We start from the raw sequence: 20857 nt of genomic DNA, 5'->3' as shown, positions 1-20857 counted from the left end.
CTGTTGGTGCGTGTCCTCAAACTTTTGTATCCGTCTCCGGAAGGAAGAACGTGGAAGAAAGAATGTCCGGGTTGCGTGGGGTCTTTAATTATGTGGTTGCTTTGCTGAGACAATGGGAAGTGTAGACAGAGTCAATGGATGGGAGGCTGGTTTGCCTGTCTGTGTGGAGTTTGCACATTCTCCCCATGTCTTTGTGGGTTTCCTCTGGTGCTCCGGTTTCCTCCCACAGTCCGAAAGATGTGCGGGTTTGGTGCATTGACCCGTGCTAAATTCTCCTTCAATGTACCTGAACAGGGTGTGACGACCAAGGGATTTTTCACAGTAACTTCATTACAGTGTTAATGTAAGCCTACTTGTGGTGCTGATAGATAGACGTGGGGCCCAAAATTTCTCACAATATTCCAAATGTGGTCTGACCAGAGCCTTATAAAGCCTCAGGAATACATCCCTGATTTTGTATTCTAATCAGGAGCAATATTGGCAGAGATTTAGCAGCCAGATGCCAGTATCTTGCAGAAGGAGTTCAGCAAAGAATTACTGCAGATAAAAACTTGCCCAAGTTTCCGGAGAGCAAATTGATGACAGCAAGTCAATGATTTCTCATTATGCATAAAAAGCAAGTGAAGATCACAGCACAAAGGTGAAAACATCAGTGCCAACTGTATAAAACACGAGGGTGGGACTTCCATCTGGCATCATTTAAAAGCTGCACCAAGCAAACCAACTGGGTGGAGAACAAAGTTTGCATTGAGGAAAACAAAAATATTGTTGCAGACAAAAGAATAGGTTCCCCAGATCAATTTTTTTAGGTGTCCAGGTCACAAACAACCTGTTCTGGTCCCCTCATGCTGACGCTATAGTTAAGAAAGCCCAAGAGCGCCTCTACTATCTTCAGAGGCTAAGGAAATTTGGCACATCAGCGACAACTCTCACCAACTTTTACAGATGCACCACAGAAAGCATTCTTTCTGGTTATACCGCAGCGTGGTATGGCTCCTGCTCTGCCCAAGACCGCAAGGAGCTACAAAGGGCTGTGAACGAAGTCCAGTCCATCACACAAACCAGCCTCCCATCCGTTGACTCTGTCTACACTTCCCACTGCCTCGGCAAAGCAGCCAACATAATTAAGGACCCCACACACCCCGGACATTCTCTCTTCCACCTTCTTCCGTCGGGAAAAAGACACAAAAGTCTGAGGTCACGTACCAACCGACTCGAGAACAGTTTCTTCCCTGTTGCTGTCGGATTTTTGAATGGACCTATCTCACATTGAGTTGATCTTTCTCCAGCTATAACACTACCTTCTGCACTCTCTCGTTTCCTTCTCTATGAACAGTATGCTTTGTCTGTATAGTGCACAGGAAACAAAACTTTTCACTGTATGTTAATACATATGACAATAATAAATCAAATCAAATCAAATCAAAAGAGATACAAGCACACCTTTTGGACTGTGGGAGGAAACTGGAGGAAACCTATACAGACACAGGGAGAATGCGCAAACTCCACACAGACAGGCAAACCAGCCTCCCATCCACTGACTCTGTCTACACTTCCTGCTGTCTCGGCAAAGCAGCCAGCATCATTAAAGACCCCACGTTTCCCGGACATTCTCTCTTCCACCTTCTTCCCTCTGGAGAAAGCTACAAAAGTCTGAAGCCACGTACCAACTGACTCAAGAGCAGCTTCTTTCCTGCTACTGTCAGACTTTTGAATGGACCTACCTTGCATTAAGTTGATCTTTCTCTACACCCTAGCTATGACTGTAACACTACATTCTGCACACTCTCCTTTCCTTCTCTGTGAACGGTATGCTTTGTCTGCGTAGCGTGCAAGAAACAATACTTTTCACTGTATGTTAATACATCTGACAATAATAAATCAGATCAAATCACTGTTTATGTCACCAGAATTTCCACAAAGCTATTTCTACATCGCTGCCATAACTTCATGCCAACAGGAGTCACCCATTTTCACACGTGAGCTTTCTGTTGGAGTTGTAGTTGTCGAGACAAAGTCTCTGGGAGAATTCCAGCCTCCCCTTTCTAAAACGTGCACATCCTGCTTGGAGTGTTGTAACCAAATGGCACGCAGGCTGTCCGTGCATTGGAAACATACAGCATTTCCCCCTAGACTTGTAAGGCAGGCATCCCAATGTTAAATTTCCCTCGGATTTTGCTGCAGACAATTAATTGGATTTGACTGGAAGCAGCAAATCCAGACACATGGGTTGTCAAGACACATATGTAATCCTTTCAAGTGTAGATACCACAATCAAAAAAGGTGGTTAGAAAACAATTTTGGGAACAGATTGTATTAAGTGTTTTTGAAATTTATCCAGATGGGATACTTGATGTGATGCACATTGACTCATGCCTGAAGCCTCTCTCACTGAATCCCTATACTGCAGAAGAGGCCATCGGGTCAGCACTGACTCCCTGACACAGTATCTTACCCAGGCCCTCTTTACCCCACCCTGTCTGGGCCAGTAATTAGCACTATTGCCTCACAGCGCCAGGGACCCGGGTTCGATTCCCGGCTTGGGTGATTGTCTGTGTGGAGTTTGTACGTTCTCCCCGTGTCTGCGTGGGTTTTCTCCGGGTGCTCCGGTTTCCTCCCACAATCCAAAGATGGATTGCTAGTCCCCCAGACACAAAGGGGCAATTTTTCCAAAACTCAACGATGAACATTGCTCCTTTGTGTCTGGGGGACTGGCTAGGGTAAATGCATGGGGTAATGCGGATAGGCCCAGGGTGGGATTGTGGTCGGTGCAGTCTCGATGGGCCGAATGGCCTTCTTCTGAACTGTAGGATCCTTGTGTTAAGCCTGTGTGTACTTTGCATTTTGAACTCAATGACAGCTTTTAAAGGGACCACTCACTGTTTTCCTTTTCTCGCATTTTTTTGCAATTCTTTTATCGCTTTATAAACATTCTTTCTATCTTTACCAACTCAACTTCATAACGATATTATCTGACTATCCGATTAAGTATTTTGTAGATTGCGGTGAGGTCATCCCTCGTTCTTCGAAAGCCTGGAGAAAGCAGGCCCTGTTTGCCCCAACCCCGGTTCACAGGACAGTCCCGCCGTCCCGGGAATAGGTCTGGTGAACCTTCCCTCACCGACACCACGTGGACTGAGACGGTTCAAGAAGGTGGTAGCTCACCCCCAGGAGAATTAGAGATGGGCCTTAAATCCTGGCCTTGCCAGTGATCTCACACCTCCACGAATGAATAAGAAAGGTTACCGCTGACTTGCTCTTGATGTTATTGCATGATGTTATAGTGTATATAAAAAATACAGCTGCTTTCCTGTCTTATCCTCTGTCCCTAAGGTCATAAGAAGGGGAAAAATGTAGATTCCCTGCAGTGCCAAAGGAGGCCATTCGGCCCATTCAGCTGCACTGACCACAATCCCATCCAGGCCCTACCCCTGTTTGCAGGTATTTACCCTGCAAACCCCCTGACACTAAGGGGCAACCAACCTAACCTGCACATCTTTGGTGTGTGGGAGGAAACCGGAGCACCTGGAGGAAACCCACGCAGACATGGGGAGAATGTATAAAATCCACACATTTACCCAGGTCCCTGGTGCTGTGCGGTAGCACTGCTAACCACTGTGCCACCATGTCATTACCTTTGCCATTGCATGTCAGGGGCAGGGATGGTGGCACAGTGGTGAACACTGCTGCCTCACAGCGCAAGGGACCCAGATTGAGAATGTAGCCCAATCCATCATACACACCAGCCTCCCATCCATTGACTCTGTCTACACTTCCCGCTGCCTCGGAAAACCAGCCAGCATAATTAAGGACCCCACGCACCCCGGACATTCTCTCTTCCAACTTCTTCCATTGGGAAAAAGGCACAAAAGTCTGTGGCCACATACCAACTGACTCGAGAACAGCTTTTCCCTGCTGCCATCCGACTTTTGAATGGACCTACCTTACATGAAGCTGATCTTTTTCTGACCCCTAGTTATGACTGTAACACTGTGTTTGACACCCTCTCCTTTCCTTCTTCCCCACGTATTCTATGAACAGTGTGCTTTGTCTGTTTAGTACACAAGAAACAATACCTTTCACTGCATCCCAATACATGTGACAATAATAAATCAAAGCAAATCTTTGGACTGTGGGAGGAAACCGGAGCACCCAGAGGAAACCCACGCAGACACGGGGAAAATGTGCTGATTCCACACAGGCTGTCACTGAAGGCTGAGTTGATCTCAAGTCCCTGGCGCTGTGAGGCAGCAGTGCTAACCACTGTGCCACCGTGCCGTGCTTTTGGAAAGGATACTTTCTGAAAATTGACCCGGTAGCTGAGTACATAGTTTTTTTGTTTGTTCATTCCAGGCATGTGATCATCATCATCAGTAATGCCAGCATTTATAACATTACCCTAATTCCCTTCATCCTCGAGTAACATGTTTCCCACGCCACCAGGAGAAACATCTGTTTAAAGCTTAAAGTTTATTTATTAGCGTCACAAGTGGGCTTACATTAACACTGCAATGAAGTTACTGTGAAAATCCCCTAGTCACCACACTCTGGCGCCTGTTCGAGTACACTGAGGGAGAATTTAGCACCTAACCAGCACGTCTTTCAGACTGTGGGAGGAAACCGGAGCACCCAGAGGAAACCCATGCAGACACAGGGAGAACGTGCAGACTCCTCACAGACAGTGACCCAGGCTGGGAATTGAACCCCCGTTCCTGGCACTGTGAGGCAGCAATGCTAAACACTGTGCCACCCCATGGTGGCATTCACACATGCCATTCATTCCAGCTAGTGTTCATTAATAACACCGTTTTTAATGCTGACATGTTAAATTATTTCCCCCGTCTTTCGTCACAGGGAATGTAAAGTTTCATCATCTTTTAATCTTCAAAATGACGAGGAAATCCCCAATGTTCATCGTTAAGTTTTGGAAAAATTGTGCGAGAGTCTCGATCATGATTTACAGCTCTCCTGGGCATTCACCATGATCATTGGTCACTATCGCGCTATTCTCACTCCGAAACGCAATGAAATGTACCGTTACAACATCCCTCCTTCTCCCTGACCAAGTGGGACCAATTTCAAGATGTGTACTGAAGGAGGAAAATCTCCAAAATGTTCTACTGGACGCATCTGGCTCCTTCCTAAAATGCCACTAACCTGCCTTCCCTGCTGTCCTGAGAATTTCTGGGTTTATTTCATGTTTAATTTTAACGCCAGCCACTGAACCTTAATTCTAACCCTAATTCTAACCCTAACCCTAACCCTGGGCTCCAATGATCCCCCAGATATTGCCCGTGGTGAGTCGGAGGTAACGTTATTCAACAACGATGTTGCCAACAAATTATAGAATCCCTACAGTGCAGAAGGGGGCCATTCGGCCCATTAAGTCTGCACCAACTGTCCGATAGACCATCTTATCCAGGTCCACCCTCTTTCCCTATCCCAGTAACCCCACGTATTTATCCCAGTAATCCCCTTAACCTACACATCTTTGGACATTAAAGGGCAATTTAGCTCGACTAATCCATCTAATCCACATATCTTGGGACACTTGGGGCAATTTAGCATGGTCAACTGACCTAACCTTCACGTCTTTGGACATTAAGGAGCAATTTAGCACGGCTAATCCATGTAATCCACGCATCTTGGGACACTAAGGGACAATTTAGCATGGCCAACCTAACCTGCATATCTTTGGACACTATGGAACAATTTAGCATGGCCAATCCCCCTAACTTACACATCTTTGGACACTAAGGGACAGTTTACCCTGGCGAACCCACCTAACCTGCACATCTTTGGACTGCGGAAGGAAACCGGAGCACCCAGAAGAAACCAACGCGCACACAGGGAGATGATGTCAAAAGGGCAGGAATATCTCAGAACGTGTTGGAAGACTTTTATTCCCTCCCTGGTTGGATGGGTTAAAGTGGAAGGCCTTCCTCATTTGTATCTATCTTGTTAAATGAAGAATATTACAAAATAGAATATGACGAGGTTAATATTAAGATAATATCCCTAAGTTTCTATAGGAATCAAGAGATATGGGGTGGAAGGGGGGATCAGGATATTGAATTTATGAATGGTGGAGCAGTCTTGAAGGGCTGAATGGCCTGCTCCTGCTTCTAGTTTCCATGTTCCTACCATTGACAAAGGCGAAGTTGACAATAGATGTGCAGAGTGTATTTCTCATTTAATTCTAACTAGCGTTTATTCTTTTTCTAGGAGAGCCCTAATCCTCTGTGCTGTACTGTATTGTACTTGCTACTTGGGACTTGCACAAGTACTGCCTGAAGGTAAGACTCATTTCATGAGCCACTGCTTATCAATGGAACAGCTAAGGCATGCCAACACAAAGGTTATTTCTAACCATTTAGGCAGCTGTGCAGATTACTGGAGAAAATTATCGTCTGAAAATTAAACACTCGTGATTTATTTTCTCAAACGGTTTTGTCCGTAACTGAGGGCGCTTCCCTGAAATATAGAGATTGGCTGTGATGAATTAAATTAGCTTGGTAGTTATAGTGCTTCAGTGGGGGAAATGTGCTGTGTGGCGCTGCGCAGAATCATCCAGGTCAGAGAGGTCAAGAATGCTTGACTCCAGTCATCTTGCTGATCTCGGCACTGATTCGGAAATTGCAAGGGGACGTGTAGGAGAAACCTATTGATCTGGATTAGCTAGGAGGGAAAGACAGAAGTTGGCAACATTTCCATCCAGTTGGGGAGACAGGTTGTAGATAATTGGCAAGAAACCCAGGGGCAGGGTGGGGTGGGGGGAATGATTATACAGTGAGCTGGAGTGCACATTCTGAAAGGGTGATGGAAGCAGATTCAATGGTAACTTTCAGAAAGGAATTGAATAGATACTGAGGTCAGGGCCTGGCGGAACCCAAACTGAGCATCAGCGAGCAGGTTATCGATCACATCATTTTGCTAATGATCGAGAGTGGACAGATGGGGAGGCAATTGGTTTGTTCTGCTTCTTGTGTAAAGGACATGCCCCCCCCCATTCATGACTGGAAGGGGAAGGACTGCAGATCTTAGGTCTGATCCATTGGTTATGGGATTGCTTAACACACTGTATCGTTTGCCATTTCCTCTGTTTGGCACGCAAGCCTTCCTTCACTAGGTTGACTCTTCATTTCCAGGTATGCCTTGCCGCTGCTCCTGGTATACCATCCTGTACTCCATATTGAACTAGGATTGATCCCCTGGCTTGGTGGTAATGGCAGAGTGGGGGACATGCTGGGCTATGAGGTTACAGATTGTGGCTGAGTACAATTCTGCTGATGGCCCACAAGATCCTCATGGATCTTGAGTTGCTAGATCAAATCAAAGTAGGTTGGGAAGGAGATGGCCGAGTGGCATTATCGCTAGATTATTAATCCAGAAACTCAACCAACGTCCTGGGAACCCAGGTTCGAATCCCACCACGGCAGCTGGTGGAATTTGAATTCAATAAAAAATAACCTGGAATTAAGAATCTACTGATGACCATGAAACTATTGTCGGAAAATCCCATCCGGTTCACTAATGCCCTTCAAGCAAATCTGTTGTTCTTACCTGGTCTGGCCTACATGTGACTCCAGAGCCACAGCCATTTGGCTGACTCTTAACTGCCCTCCAAGGACAACTGGGATGGGCAATAAATGCTGGCCAGCCAGTGACACCCGCGTCCCATGAATGAATAAAAAAAGAAATGTCCCATTTAATATGATGGTTGTACCACACAACACGCCATATTGCATATCCATATTAAACTAGCCAATATCATTACTGAATACTGAATGTATTGTGCCATATTTCCAGCTCAACACCACTCCCAAGGCTGCTGGCATTGATTGAAGTTCATCCTTGCTAAATAGTTGAGCTTCCTCAGACAATGTTAATTAAGTTAGGGTCCCAGTTTGGGAGCAGCCTCGGAAATAGATGTGGATTAACATTTTTGGTTATAATGATCTGGTTGGTATTGCTTGGTCAAAAAAGTGATCAGTAATTCATTCCCAGCATTCTACCAATCACTCACCAGTGTTGACATCAAACTTGACCAAAGATCTTGACGTCCATTCTGTACAACATGCAACGATTTGACTCCATTATTCATTAGTGTCATATGTCGGCTTACATTTACACTGCAATGAAGTTACTGTGAAAATCCCCCAATCGCCACATTCCGATGCCTGCTCGGGTACACAGAGAGAACTTAGCATGGCCAATGCACCTAACCAGTATGCCTTTTGGACTGTGGGAGGAAACCGGAGCACCCGGAGGAGACATGGGGAGAATGTGCAGACTTTGCACAGACAGTGATCCAAGCTGGGAATCGAACCCAGGTCCCTGGCACTGTGAGGTAGCAGTGCTAACCACTGTGCCACCGTGCTGCCCATGCAGCACCTGTAAACTTTGGGGTGTCATGTGTGTAAAAAACATAGTGGAAGAAGTGGGTTTTAAGGAAGATTCTGGAGGAGGAGAGTTATGCAGAGAGTGGGAACATGGGGCTGACATATGTGTGGTTCAATCTTGCTTTATTACTTGGCATGTCAGGTTAGTCACCAGGGTTCCAGGATCTCCATTCACATTTTGTTGCCTGGAATGAGATGAGGAAGGAATGGTGGACAACAGCGAGTGACTCAGGATTGGTTCCTGGGATCAGAGGGTTGCCCTATCATGAACTGGGTGTAAATTCTCTGGAGTTTAGAAGATTGAGAGATGATCGCATGGAGACACATCAGTTTCTAAATGGACCTGATGGGATAGACACTAATAGATGCAGCACAGTGGCATAGTGATTAGCACTGCTGCCTCACAGGGACCCGGGTTCAATTCCCAGCTTGGGTCACTGTCTGTGCGGAGTCTGCACGGGTTTACAATGTTCAGACCAAACAATCATTGTAAACTTGTCTACCACTACCATCTTAACATCCTCTCCTGGCATCCTTTTTTTAAAAAAATATTCTTTCATGAGATCTGGCTGTCTCTGGCAAGGCCACCACTTGTTGCCCATCCCTTATTGTGCTTGAACTGAGTAGCTGCTCATAAGACAGTTCAGAGCCAACCTCATTGCTGTGGCTCTGGAGTCACATGTAGGCCAGACCGGGTAAGGACAGCAGATTTCCTTCCCTAAAGTGCATCCCGCTTGTTTTGAGACCTCGAACTGATTGTTACCTCCTTCACTTTTCAGGAGGTGATGTGATTTTGTTCTGATGGATGTGAGACATTGAGGAGGATCGCACTGTGAAAGATTTCAGACACGCATGTAGTCTGTGATGTCTCACTTGTGTGTCTTATTAGATTTCATTGGCCGTGCCAAATTTCAAAACCAGCGTTAGTTTTTTTTGCAACATATCTTTTGCTTCTTCTTGTGACTCAAATAAAACAGTACAAGTTGTGAAATCTAGGAGGCTGGAATGTGCTATTTTCAGTGAATTTTGTTGGCAGCTACAGACTTGTGTGAAAATAGCCCAGGCCTAGTTTAACCTTTGTAGAAACAGTAGCTCAGGGAGTAGGTTGGCAACTTGAAACACTGTCAGTATCCATTACGCACACACACACACAGTCACACATAACATAACATGCTCACACACACATACACATACACACGCACATAACACACACACATACACACACATAGACACACTGATACACACGTACACATACACACACACATACATACGCACATAACACACACATGCACATAAACACACTGATGCACACACACACATACACATGCACATAACACACATACATATACACACAGAGACATACACTGATACACACATACGCACACACAGTCACGCATACACACACTGATACACACATACGCACACACACTCACACATATACACATTCATACACACATACACACACACATAAACACTGTCACACACACATACACCCACACACACACACACACCCACACACACACACACACTCACACACACAACATATACACTCACACACACACTGTCTCACACACACACACACACACACGCACAATATAAAAATGTGTTGGCAAACGCATGTCTGAGGATTCAGGGTAGACCGTTTAGGACGGAGATGGGGAGACATTTCTTCACCCAAAGAGTGGTGATCCTGTGGAATTCATTACCACAGGAAGTAGTTGATGCCAAAACATTGAACGTATTCAAGAGGCAACTGGATATAGCACTTGGGGTGAATGGGATCAAAGGTTATGGGGAGAAAGCAGGATTAGACTTTTGAGTTGGATGATCAGCCATGATCAGAATGAATGGTGAAGCAGGCTCGAACTTGCAACGTGCAACCAAATCACTTCAACCAAAAGTGATTCTTTGCCAAAAACTATTCATTGATTGGAGAGAATAAAGGAAACAAACTCCTGTCCCAAAGTAACACACATTAGAAAGTTGCAAAGTGTGAAAGCTCCTGTGTGACAGGTGAATGTTGTTGGGTTCTGGTGACCACTGATAGATTGCCTTCATCAGGAAGTAGGTTTTGTGACAAAAATTGATCTTGTTTCTACATACTGAAACCAGTATATTCCATTATACCATGGGGTAGCATGGCTGTCATTTTTCTTTTATCCATTCGTGGGACATGGGCATCGCTGGCTGGCCAACATTCATTGCCCATCCCTAGTTGCCCAACATTCATTGCCCATCCCTAGTTGCCCATGAGACGGTGTTGGTGAGCTTCCTTCTTGAACTGCTGCAGTCCAGGTGCAGTGGGTTGACCCACAATGCTGCTAGGTAGGGAATTCCAGGATTTTGACCCAGAGGGTGGGATTTTATGGCCTCGCTCATCCCAAAATTGTAAAATCCTGACCTAGGTCAGTGGGCCTTTCCATGTTCCACCCCTCGCCTGCCCTGATTAAAATTCCGGCCAGTGACTGCGAAGGAACGGGATATATTTCCAAGTCACGATGGTGAGTGGCTCGGAGGGGAATTTGCAGGTGGTGATGTTTCCAGGTATCTGCTGTCCTTGTCCTTCTGGATGGAAATGGCCATGGGTTTGGAAAGTGCTCTCTAAGGATCTTTGGTGAATTTCTGCAGTGTATCTTGTAGATAGTACACAGTGCTGCTCCTGAGTGTGGGTAATGGAGAGAATGGGTATTTGTGGATGTAGTGCCAATCAAATGGGCTGCTTTGGCCTGGATGGTGTCTTGAGTGTTGTTAGAGCTCCACTCATCCATTGTCAGTTGAACTTCCACCCCAATTTCTATGACACCTTTTCTTTGAGAATGTGACTGGTTCCACTATTCCCAGCCCCTTTTTAAAGTTCTGGCTATCCCCCTCCCCAGTGTGCTTAGTATTTGCTGAGATTCCTTTCCAAATATATTCTCATTTTAGTCTTTGATCCAACTGTCTTCAGCGTGTAATCATAAATGAGAATATTTTCTTTCTGAAGATCATTAGTAAACCGAATGGGCTTTTGTGACAATAATTTTTGTCCAATGATTATCAATAATGAGACTAGCATCTTATTTCAGATTTTATTGACTGAATTTAACACACTAGAACTGCCATGGTGGGATTTGAATCCATGGCTGGGTTCCTTGCAAAAAAAAATTCTAAGTCCCCAATTCGTGTGAAAATGGGAGTAAATCCCTCTGGTTTTTTTTAAGCGGGATTTTCAGAATGAATCTTCCAAACTCTCTTCACTGCAGAGTGCCCTAGTGGCATCCCCTAGGAAAATTAGGGGATGGGGTCTATTCCCAATGGAGAGGCCGACAGCATAGCGCCGGGCGGGCCTTGCGTTTGTGCCAATCTATCAGTGCCCAGAGCGACGCATGCGCAGTGGCCCCGCACTGCCGACCTCCTGAGCGCTGGCCAGCCCTGCAAACCCCCCCATCGCTGCCCCCCCCAATCCGCTGATTGCTGGCCTCCCGGACCTCATAATGTGGAGATGCCGGCGTTGGACTGGGGTAAACACAGTAAGAAGTCTCACAACACCAGGTTAAAGTTCAACACGGTTATTTGATAGTAAACCCACAAGCTTTCGGAAGCGGTGTTCCTTCGTCAGGTGTGTGGAAGGTTCTGATCAGAGAAGGGCGTATAAAGGCTCACACAGTTTACAGAATACTGATTAGAATGCAAGTCTTTATAGCTAATCTGCTATTCAAGTCTTAAAGATGCAGACAAGATGCTTAATACTATCCCCACTCACATTGTCTGCATCTTTAAGACTTGAATAGCAGGTTAGCTGTAAAAACTCACATTCTAATCAGTTATCTGTAAACTGTGTGAGCCTTTATATGCCCTTCTCTGAGAACTTTCCACACACCTGACGAAGGAACAGCGTTTCCGAAAGCTTGTGGGTTTACTGTCAAATAAATTGGTTGGACTTTAACCTGGTGTTGTGAGACTTCTTACTCCCGGACCTCTTCAGGCAGTTCCTGATGTCTTACTCCCTGGCCAGCCCAATTTCCAGATTTCCCCTCCCCCCACTCCCCTGACCTCGATGGGCAGCTCCAATCACTGTCATCCCCCCCCTCTGCCGGTGATCCTCTGGCAGAGTGGTAGTGGGACCCAACCCCCTCCCAACCACACTGATTGCTCCAGCAATAGGCCCTGCCCATCCAATAGGCCCTGCCCCCTCTGGTCCTACCTCCTTGACACTACCTGATGACCGCTGGGCAGTGCCAGGGTGCCAGGCTGGCACTGCCCAGGGAACCACACCTTGCCTCCAACCATCTGGGGGGGATCTTCATGGCCTCTATTCCCTCCAGTGGGGTTGGGCTGCCTGTTCCCTATTAGTAGGGAGCAGTTGTAAATCCCGCTGGAATGAACCACTCCTGGCTGGCGGGGTGGAGATAGAAGGGGGGAGTTGGTAGTGGACCCAGAAACCTCAGTCCCAGGCCTGCTAAACATATGCAAATTGAGATTATAATATTGAAATTGGCTTCACATGGAGGTCTGGCATGGAGCTGATGGCGTGGAGATACGTGGAGGTGCCCAGCGGGAAGACCACGAAATGGCCTCCGCTGATGTCTTCCCAACCCACTGCATGCTGGAAGAATCGGCCTCTATGTTTACATCAGTTTAGGTCCCTGGTTTGGTGGTCCACCAATATTACCGCTATACCACCGTGACTTGGGTTTGTTAACTTGTCACGGCAATGTCGTCAAACATTGAAGATAAAGTTTAGTCTTAGTCTTAGTCCAGTAGATTGCATCGACCTCAGTACCATGGACAGCTAAAAGAATCTGTTGAACGGGAACTGCAGTGAGCACTGAACTGATGCTCAGATTGCTGTGTTAACACAGGAACAGCAGGAGCACAATGAGTAAGAAAGGATGTTGTGGTTTATAATCAGTGACGCTAAAGTGATTTTTCCACTCAGGATATAGTGGAACCATCCTCTCCACCTTCCAAGCTTCAACCCTCCCTATCTCCAAAAGTCCTCAACTTTGTTCTCACTGGAACAATGGAGGTTGAGAGGAGACTTGATACAACCCTACAAGATTATGAGGGGCGTGGACAGAGTGGATAGTCAGAGGCTTCTTTCCAGGGTGGAAGAGTCAATTGCTCGGGGGCACAGGTTTAAGGTGAGAGGGGCAAGGTTTAAAGGAGATGTACAAGGCAAGTTTTTTTACCCAGTGGGTGGTGGGTGCCTGGAACTCGCTTTTGGGGGAGGTAGTGGAAGCAGATACAATAGTGACTTTTAAGGGGTGTCTGGGCAAATATTTGAATAGGATGGGAACAGAGGGATATGGTCCCCGGAAGGGTAGGGAGTTTTAGTTCAGTCGGGCAGCATGGTCGGTGCAGGCTTGGAGGGGCCGAAGAGCCTGTTCCTGTGCTGTAATTTTCTTTGCTCTTTGTGCTTTACAACCCTCCGAGATCTCTGCACTCCTCCAATTGTATCTTCTTATTTCTCATTTTCTTTACCATCGATGGCCCTGTCTTCAGCTGTCTTGGTTCTAAGCTTTGGAATTGCTTTTCTCTAACAATGTTACCTGACTATCTCCTCCTTCAAGGAGCTTCTTAAAACCTACCCTTCAGAATCTGTTCTGATATCTCCTCATGTGTTTGATTTATTATTGTCACATGTATTGGTATACAGTGCAAAGTATTGTTTGTATACAGACATTGTATACTGCTCATAGAGTACGCAGGGGAGAAGGAAAGGAAAGGGTGCAGAATACAGTGTTACAGTTATAGCTAGGGTGTATGGAATGACTTCAATCAGGTCATTGACGTTGGCCTATTGGAATATGAACTCCCTGATTAAGGAGTCAATTGGCCCAATCAGGGAGTCTTTTCTTTATATTTAACTGGGAGTGTCAGTTCCTCTGGCACCCCCTCTGGACTGCTAGCACTCTGTGCACTGCTGTTGGAATTGTAAATAGAGGGATTCTGGTGAAGGGATTTCTGCCTCCGAAGACTTATTACAGTACAGAAAAAGATCACTTAATATAGAGTAGGTCCATTAAAAAGTCTGACGGCAGCAGGGAAGAAGCTGTTCTTGAGTCAGTTGGTACGTGACTTCAGACTGTTATATCTTTTTCCTGATAGACGGGAGAGAGAATGTCCGGGGTCCTTAATTGTGCTGGCTGCTTTGCCGAGGCAGCGGGAAGTGTAGACAGAGTCAGTAGATGGGAGTCTGGTTTGAGTGATGGATTGGGCTTCGTTAATGACCCTTCGTAGTTTCTTGCGGCCTTGGTCGGAGCAGGAGGCATAATTGTCAAATTTACTACGAGGTGTTGAATAAAGGTGCCATTTGTAGGCAAGTTGTTGTTGTTGAACACTGCGCACTGTAGCTGCTGTGTGGTATCTTCATCTCTGAAAGATGTACCCTGGTACCTCACCTTCCAACGCTGCATAAGAACTCAAACTAAACCTCAATATTCTTGTGTTTGACAATATTGATTGATGCGATTTTAATTTTGTAAGGATCCACATTGGTGGCAGCTCAATTGCAGAGCGTCGTTTATTTTCTCAGAGAGATGTTAGACTCATTTGATCCTTACTTAAACAAGCAAGCCCTTTGTAGCCTTGCTCACGGGACACAGTCTCAGTGTTTAGCTGCTTAAGACTACAGCTTAGGTACTCCCTGTTGGGAAATGTAGCCTAAATAGGCACACCACACCCCAGGGGCACTTAGAGGATAATTACTGTTGTTGATGGAAGTTTCTCTGAATTGGCAGCTGCTGGCGCTCCCTCTCTCCTCTCCTTGAGAGGAAACTAGATTATTAATGCTGGAAAAGATCACTCGGAAATAACCACTCCTCTTTCGAGAACCCTACAGCGCAGAATTAGCCCATTGAATCTGCACCAACTCTTTGGCAGAGTATCTTACTCCGGCCCTCTCCCCCCATCCTATTGCAGTAACCCACACATTTCCCATGGCTAATTATTCTAACCAAAGCATCTTTTTCACATTCCAAGTTTATTTATTAGTGTCACAAGTCGACTTACATTGAAACGAAGTTACTGTGGAAATCCCCTGGTCGCCACACTCGTTCTAACTCAGTCCACTAGTTTGGGTACACTGAGGGAGAATTTAGCATGGCCCATGTACCTAACCAGCACACCTTTTGGACTGTGGAAGGTAACCGGAGCACCCGGAGGAAACCCACGCAGACATGGGGAGAATTTGCAGACAGTGACCCAAGCCAGAAATCGACCTGGCGCTATGAGGCAGCAGTGCTAACTCTTTCAGACTGTAGGAGGAATCCAGAGCACCCAGAGGATGTGGAGAGAATGTGCAGACTCCGCACAAACAGTGACCCACACCAGAAATTGAACCTGGGTCCCTGGTACTGTGAGGCAGCAGTGCTTACTGCTGTGCCACCGTGCTGCTCTTGGGACACCATCACCACATTTTGGGACACTAAGGGGCAATTTAGCATGGCCAATCCATCTAATCCTGCATATCTTTGAACTGTGGGAGGAAACTGGAGCACCCGGAGAAAATTCATGCAGAAATGGGGAGAATATGCAGACTCTACACAGACAGTCGCCTAAGACCAGAATTAAACCCCGGGTCCGTGGCACTGTGAGGCAGCAGTGCTAACCACTGTGTTACCCAGCTGGGAATCGAACCCGGGTCCCTGGCACTGTGAGACAGCAGTGCTAACCACTGTGTTACCCAGCTGGGAATCGAACCCGGGTCCCTGGCGCTGTGAGGCAGCAGTGCTAACCACTGTGTTACCCAGCTGGGAATCGAACCCGGGTCCCTGGCGCTGTGAGACAGCAGTGCTAACCACTGTGTTACCCAGCTGGGAATCGAACCCGCGTCCCTGGCACTGTGAGGCAGCAGTGCTAACCACTGTGTTACCCAGCTGGGAATTGAACCCGCGTCCCTGGCACTGTGAGGCAGCAGTGCTAACCACTGTGTTACCCAGCTGGGAATCGAACCCGGGTCCCTGGCGCTGTGAGGCAGCAGTGCTAACCACTGTGCCACCTTGGCTTTCACAACCTTAAAGCCTTAATAGCCAGTGAAGTGCTTTTGAAGTGTAGCCACTGTTGTAAGGGAGGAAATAAAGCAGCCAAGTTTTGCACAGCAAGCTCCTGCTAACAACAACGTGACAGAGACCAGGTAATCTGTTTGGCGAATCCTGGCCTGGGCGCCAGAGAGAACTGCCCTATTCTCCTTCCAAATAGCGCCCTGGAATCTAGTCTGCCTGAGAGGGGAGGGAAAGTCTGTATTTGACATCCAAAAGACAAATATCAACCTCAGTGTATCTTCAGCTGTTTCTTACTGATTTACGAATATGATATTTAAGTATCTTTGTGTGTGCGATGGGGGTTCCAACTGTGGCACTTTGAGGTGTGACGGAACATACAATTTAGATTATCTTCTTTGCCCCCCGGGTCCAGTTGGGATGTTTTGTTTTTGACCTGTCCCTGAGAGGCCGTTATTTATTGCTGAGAAGAATTATTCTCATTAGTCGATGCCAGTTAAGATGTCTGTTCCCACGCGGTTGTTTCAGATCATTTTAGTCATCATTACTTTCAGCCTTGTTTTTTTTTTGGTTTACAACACGCTGACAAAATTCCTCGCAAATTGAGTTTAAATTTGCTTGACTTCACAACAGGGAAAACATTCTCTTTCATCGCTGAAGTCTTGCCACTTTGTTCTTGCCTCCCGATATGTGCTCAGGTTTCTCACTGAGCTTTGAGACCTAACCTGGAGGATGCGGAGAGAATGTGCAAACTCCACACAAACAGTGACCCACGCCAGGAATTGAACCCGGATCCCTGGTACTGTGAGGCAGCAGTGCTAACCACTGTGCCACCGTGCTGTTCTTGGGACACCATCACCACATCGTGAACACTAAGGGGCAATTTAGCACGGCCAACCCATCTAATCCTGCACATCTTTGAACTGTGGCCCCCCCCCACATGCTTTTCACCCGAGCCTTACCGATGGCTTTATTTGTGTTTGTAAAGTTCCAAATGATCGGCAGCGAGGTTGCGGCGCACAGTCGATTGTGGTATTTTAATCTCTGCGGCCTTACGATAGAATTACTAACAAAGGACAATGGACCTGAAACATTGGCCGGACTTATCTCTATGTGCCCACTGCCAACGGCATCCTCCTGCCATGGGGTTCTTGGCACTGTGGGTGCAGTCAGTTGGAAATCCTACATGAGAGACATGCCACGCAGACACCAGAAAATCTCCCCCTTCCATTAGTCAACCAAATCTCTATCACAGTATCTTACCCAGGACTCTCTCCCCAACCCTGTAACCCCACACATTTCCCATGACTAATTATTCTAACCTCCACATCGTTGACACAGTAGCGCAGTGGTTAGCACTGCTGCCTCACAGCGCCAGGGACCTGGGTTCGATTCCCGGCTTGGGGCCACTGTCTGTATGGAGTCTGCACATTCTCCCCGTGTCTGCGTGGGTTTCCTTCGACTGCTCCAGTTTCCTTCTACACTCCAAAGATGTTAGGTGGATTGGCCATGCTAAATTGCCTCTTAGTGTTCCAAGATGTATAGCTTAGGGGTATTAGCCATGGGAAACGTGTGGGTTTACAGGAAGTGGGTGGGGGAGTGGGCCTGAGTAAGATATTGAGTCGGAGTAGATCCAATCTACTGAATGGCCTCTTCTGCACTGTAGCGATCCTAAGATTCTGCTCCTGCTTTTATTTCTTATGTATTGAGCATCTGCTTAGAAATCAATTTCTTCTGCAAATTTAGATCTAGTCATTCTCAGCCGTGAGTGCATGTACCCAGTTCACACTGATGGGTTAACACTGAGTAAATTTGGGGGCATCTCATTGAGAAAGTGGGGTCGAGCCCATTCGGCTCTTCCCACCTGTGGGATCTTCATTCTTCCAGAGAGAACAGAGATGTTCAGTGAAACGATCCCTGAATCCGGCTTCAGTCTGCCTGTGGTTGAGAAAAGCACCCTGTGGACATACTGGGTAAAATACTTCCCTCTCCCACCCGGGAAGTGTCCAGGACTTTGAAAGGTGGAATAGAAAGGAGCAAAAGGTTGTATCACCTGGAATCAACTAGGAAAGCAGCAGGTATTAGAGGTGTGGGCCAGGGTGTCATGGTGGGAATAGTCTCTTTGGAATGCTGAAAGGAAGAGGAAGGAAAGATGTTCTTGATGGTGGAATTAGGGAGAGGCAGTAGCATAGTGGTATTGTAACTGGACAACCAATCCAGATAGCCAGGATGATGCTCTGGGGACCCCGGTTCGAATCCAACCACGGCAGATGGTGGAATTTGAATTCAATAAAAGAACTATCTGGAATTAGAAGTCTACTGATGACCATGAAATCATTGTCAATTGTTGGAAAAACCCATCTGGTTCATTAATTCCTTTAGGGATGGAAATCATAGAAATCATCATAACCCTAAAGTACAGAAGGAGGCCATTCGGCCCATCGAGCCTGCACCAACCACAATCCCACCCAAGCCCTACCCCCACATCCTTACATATTTATCCACTAAACTCTCTAACCTATGCATCTCACGATACCAAGGGCCAATTTAGCATGGCCAATCAACCTAACCCGCGCATCTTTGGAGTGCGGGAGGAAACCAGAGCACCCGGAGGAAACCCACACAGACACGAGGAGAATGTGCAAACTCCACACAGACAGTGACCCAACCTGGAAACCAAACCCAGATCCCTGGAGCTGTGAAGCAGCAGTGCCTGCCATCCTTACCCAGTCTGGCCTATATGTGACCCCAGAGCCACAGCAATGTGGTTGACTCTCAACTGCCCTCTGAAATGGCCAAGTGAGACATTCAGTTCAAGGGCAATTAGGGATGGGTAACAAATGCTGGCCTCGCCATGAACAAATAAAATAAATTGCAGTAAAGTTAGCAGAAATGGCAGAGAATTGTCCATCAATTTCCCAAATTTTATACTCTGTTTGTAGAACCCCTACAGTGTAGAGGGAGGCCATTCAGTCCATCAAGTCTGTACCGACTCTCTGACAAGAGTATCCTACCCAGGTCCTACTCCCGTAACCTCACACATTTCCCACAGCTACTTATTGTAACCTACACATCTCAGGACACTAATCAACAATTTAGCACGGCCAATACACCTAACCCTCACATCTCTGGGAGGAAACCGGAGCACCCGAAGGAAACCCACACAGACACGGGGAGAATGTGCAAACTCCACACACACAGTCACCCAAGCCGGGAATTGAACCCGGGTCCCTGGCACTGTGAGGCAGCAGTGCTAACCACTGTGCCACCTTCTCTTGCAAACACTCGGCAAGATCAGTCTGGTGTGTAAAAGTGGCACTCTACGAATGCCACGCACCATCCCAAAACACCATCAATCGTAGCAGTGAACGTTCAGCCCCGCTTTAGTGCTTGCAATGATGATAAGGAAACTGAGAGTAACTCGAGAGGAAAATTGCGAGATTGTGTAAAGGAAATATTTGTTGCTATTTCGTCAGCCAATGTGGGAGAGCGGACAGATGTCTGAAATGGCAAACAGCAAAGTTTCTAAAATCCTGGTTTGTTATTGCGGATCGCACGCTCAGCTTTGAGCCCGGGCCCTCTTTGATAGACCTCACGAACGTTGCGCTCGCAGAGTTAGGCATTACGTCGACCGTTCAGATCTAATTTAAGAACCTCAAACATTTGTGTCAATCTATATTTGTATCTGGATGATGTGAACGAGGGATTTCCTCCGCAGATATTGCGTCGTCTTTGCCAAGCGCTGACACCTGACAGATGTATCTGAACCAGACTCTCAGAGAAGAGTGTTTCTTATTATTTTCCTCGTTGAAGCCAGAATGTTACACAGCGCAGGGTCGAATACAGAAGTGGTGCAACTAAATTCATTCTGAACCTACTGGAGCGCCGTGCTGTAAAACTGAAGGCGTATCGAAATAATTATATCATGAAGTGGATCGCAACCAAAAAGATTTGGAACCCAAATGGGTTGCTGGTTCTTGTGCAATCTGATTTGTACTAAGTGTGCATTTGGGATGATGGTTGACCTGGATTCTCCACGCTATTTTTAATTCATTCACGGACGTGAGTGTCACTGGCCGTCCAGTATTTATTGCCCATCCCTAGTTGCCCTTGGAGGGCAGTTGAGAGTCAACCCCATTGCTCTGGAGTCACATATAGGTCAGGTAAAGGCAGCAGATTTCCTTCCCCAAAGGACAAGAGTGAACCAGATGGGATTTTCCGAAAATCGACAATGGTTTCATGATCATCAATAGATTCTTACACAGAACATAGAATCTTACAGTGCAGAAAGAGGTCATTCGGCCCATCGAGTCTGCACCGACCACAATCACACCCATCCCCTATCCCCGTAACCCCACATATTTACCCTCCTAGTCCCCTGACAGTGAGGGCCAATTTAGCATGGCCAATCCACCTAACCCACACATCTTTGGACTGTGGGAGGAAATCGGAGCACCTGGAGGAAACCCACGC

At 46.7% G+C, this 20857-nt stretch overlaps 1 protein-coding gene across 1 annotated transcript in view; it reads left to right on the top strand.

Moving 5' to 3' along the window:
* Nucleotides 1-20857, top strand: part of col27a1b (collagen, type XXVII, alpha 1b) — a 576392-nt gene that overhangs the window by 21887 nt on the left and 533648 nt on the right. The window contains exon 2 of the mRNA XM_080211775.1: nucleotides 6226-6296. Coding sequence (XP_080067901.1) covers nucleotides 6226-6296 — 71 coding nt within the window. The remainder of the gene's footprint in view (nucleotides 1-6225; nucleotides 6297-20857) is intronic.

This window comes from Carcharhinus amblyrhynchos, chromosome 25, assembly GCF_965287045.1.
Source record: "Carcharhinus amblyrhynchos chromosome 25, sCarAmb.v2.hapA, whole genome shotgun sequence".
NCBI lineage: Eukaryota > Metazoa > Chordata > Chondrichthyes > Carcharhiniformes > Carcharhinidae > Carcharhinus > Carcharhinus amblyrhynchos.
The sequence above is the reverse complement of the archived record's forward strand: the minus strand, read 5'-3'. Positions and strand labels throughout refer to the sequence as shown.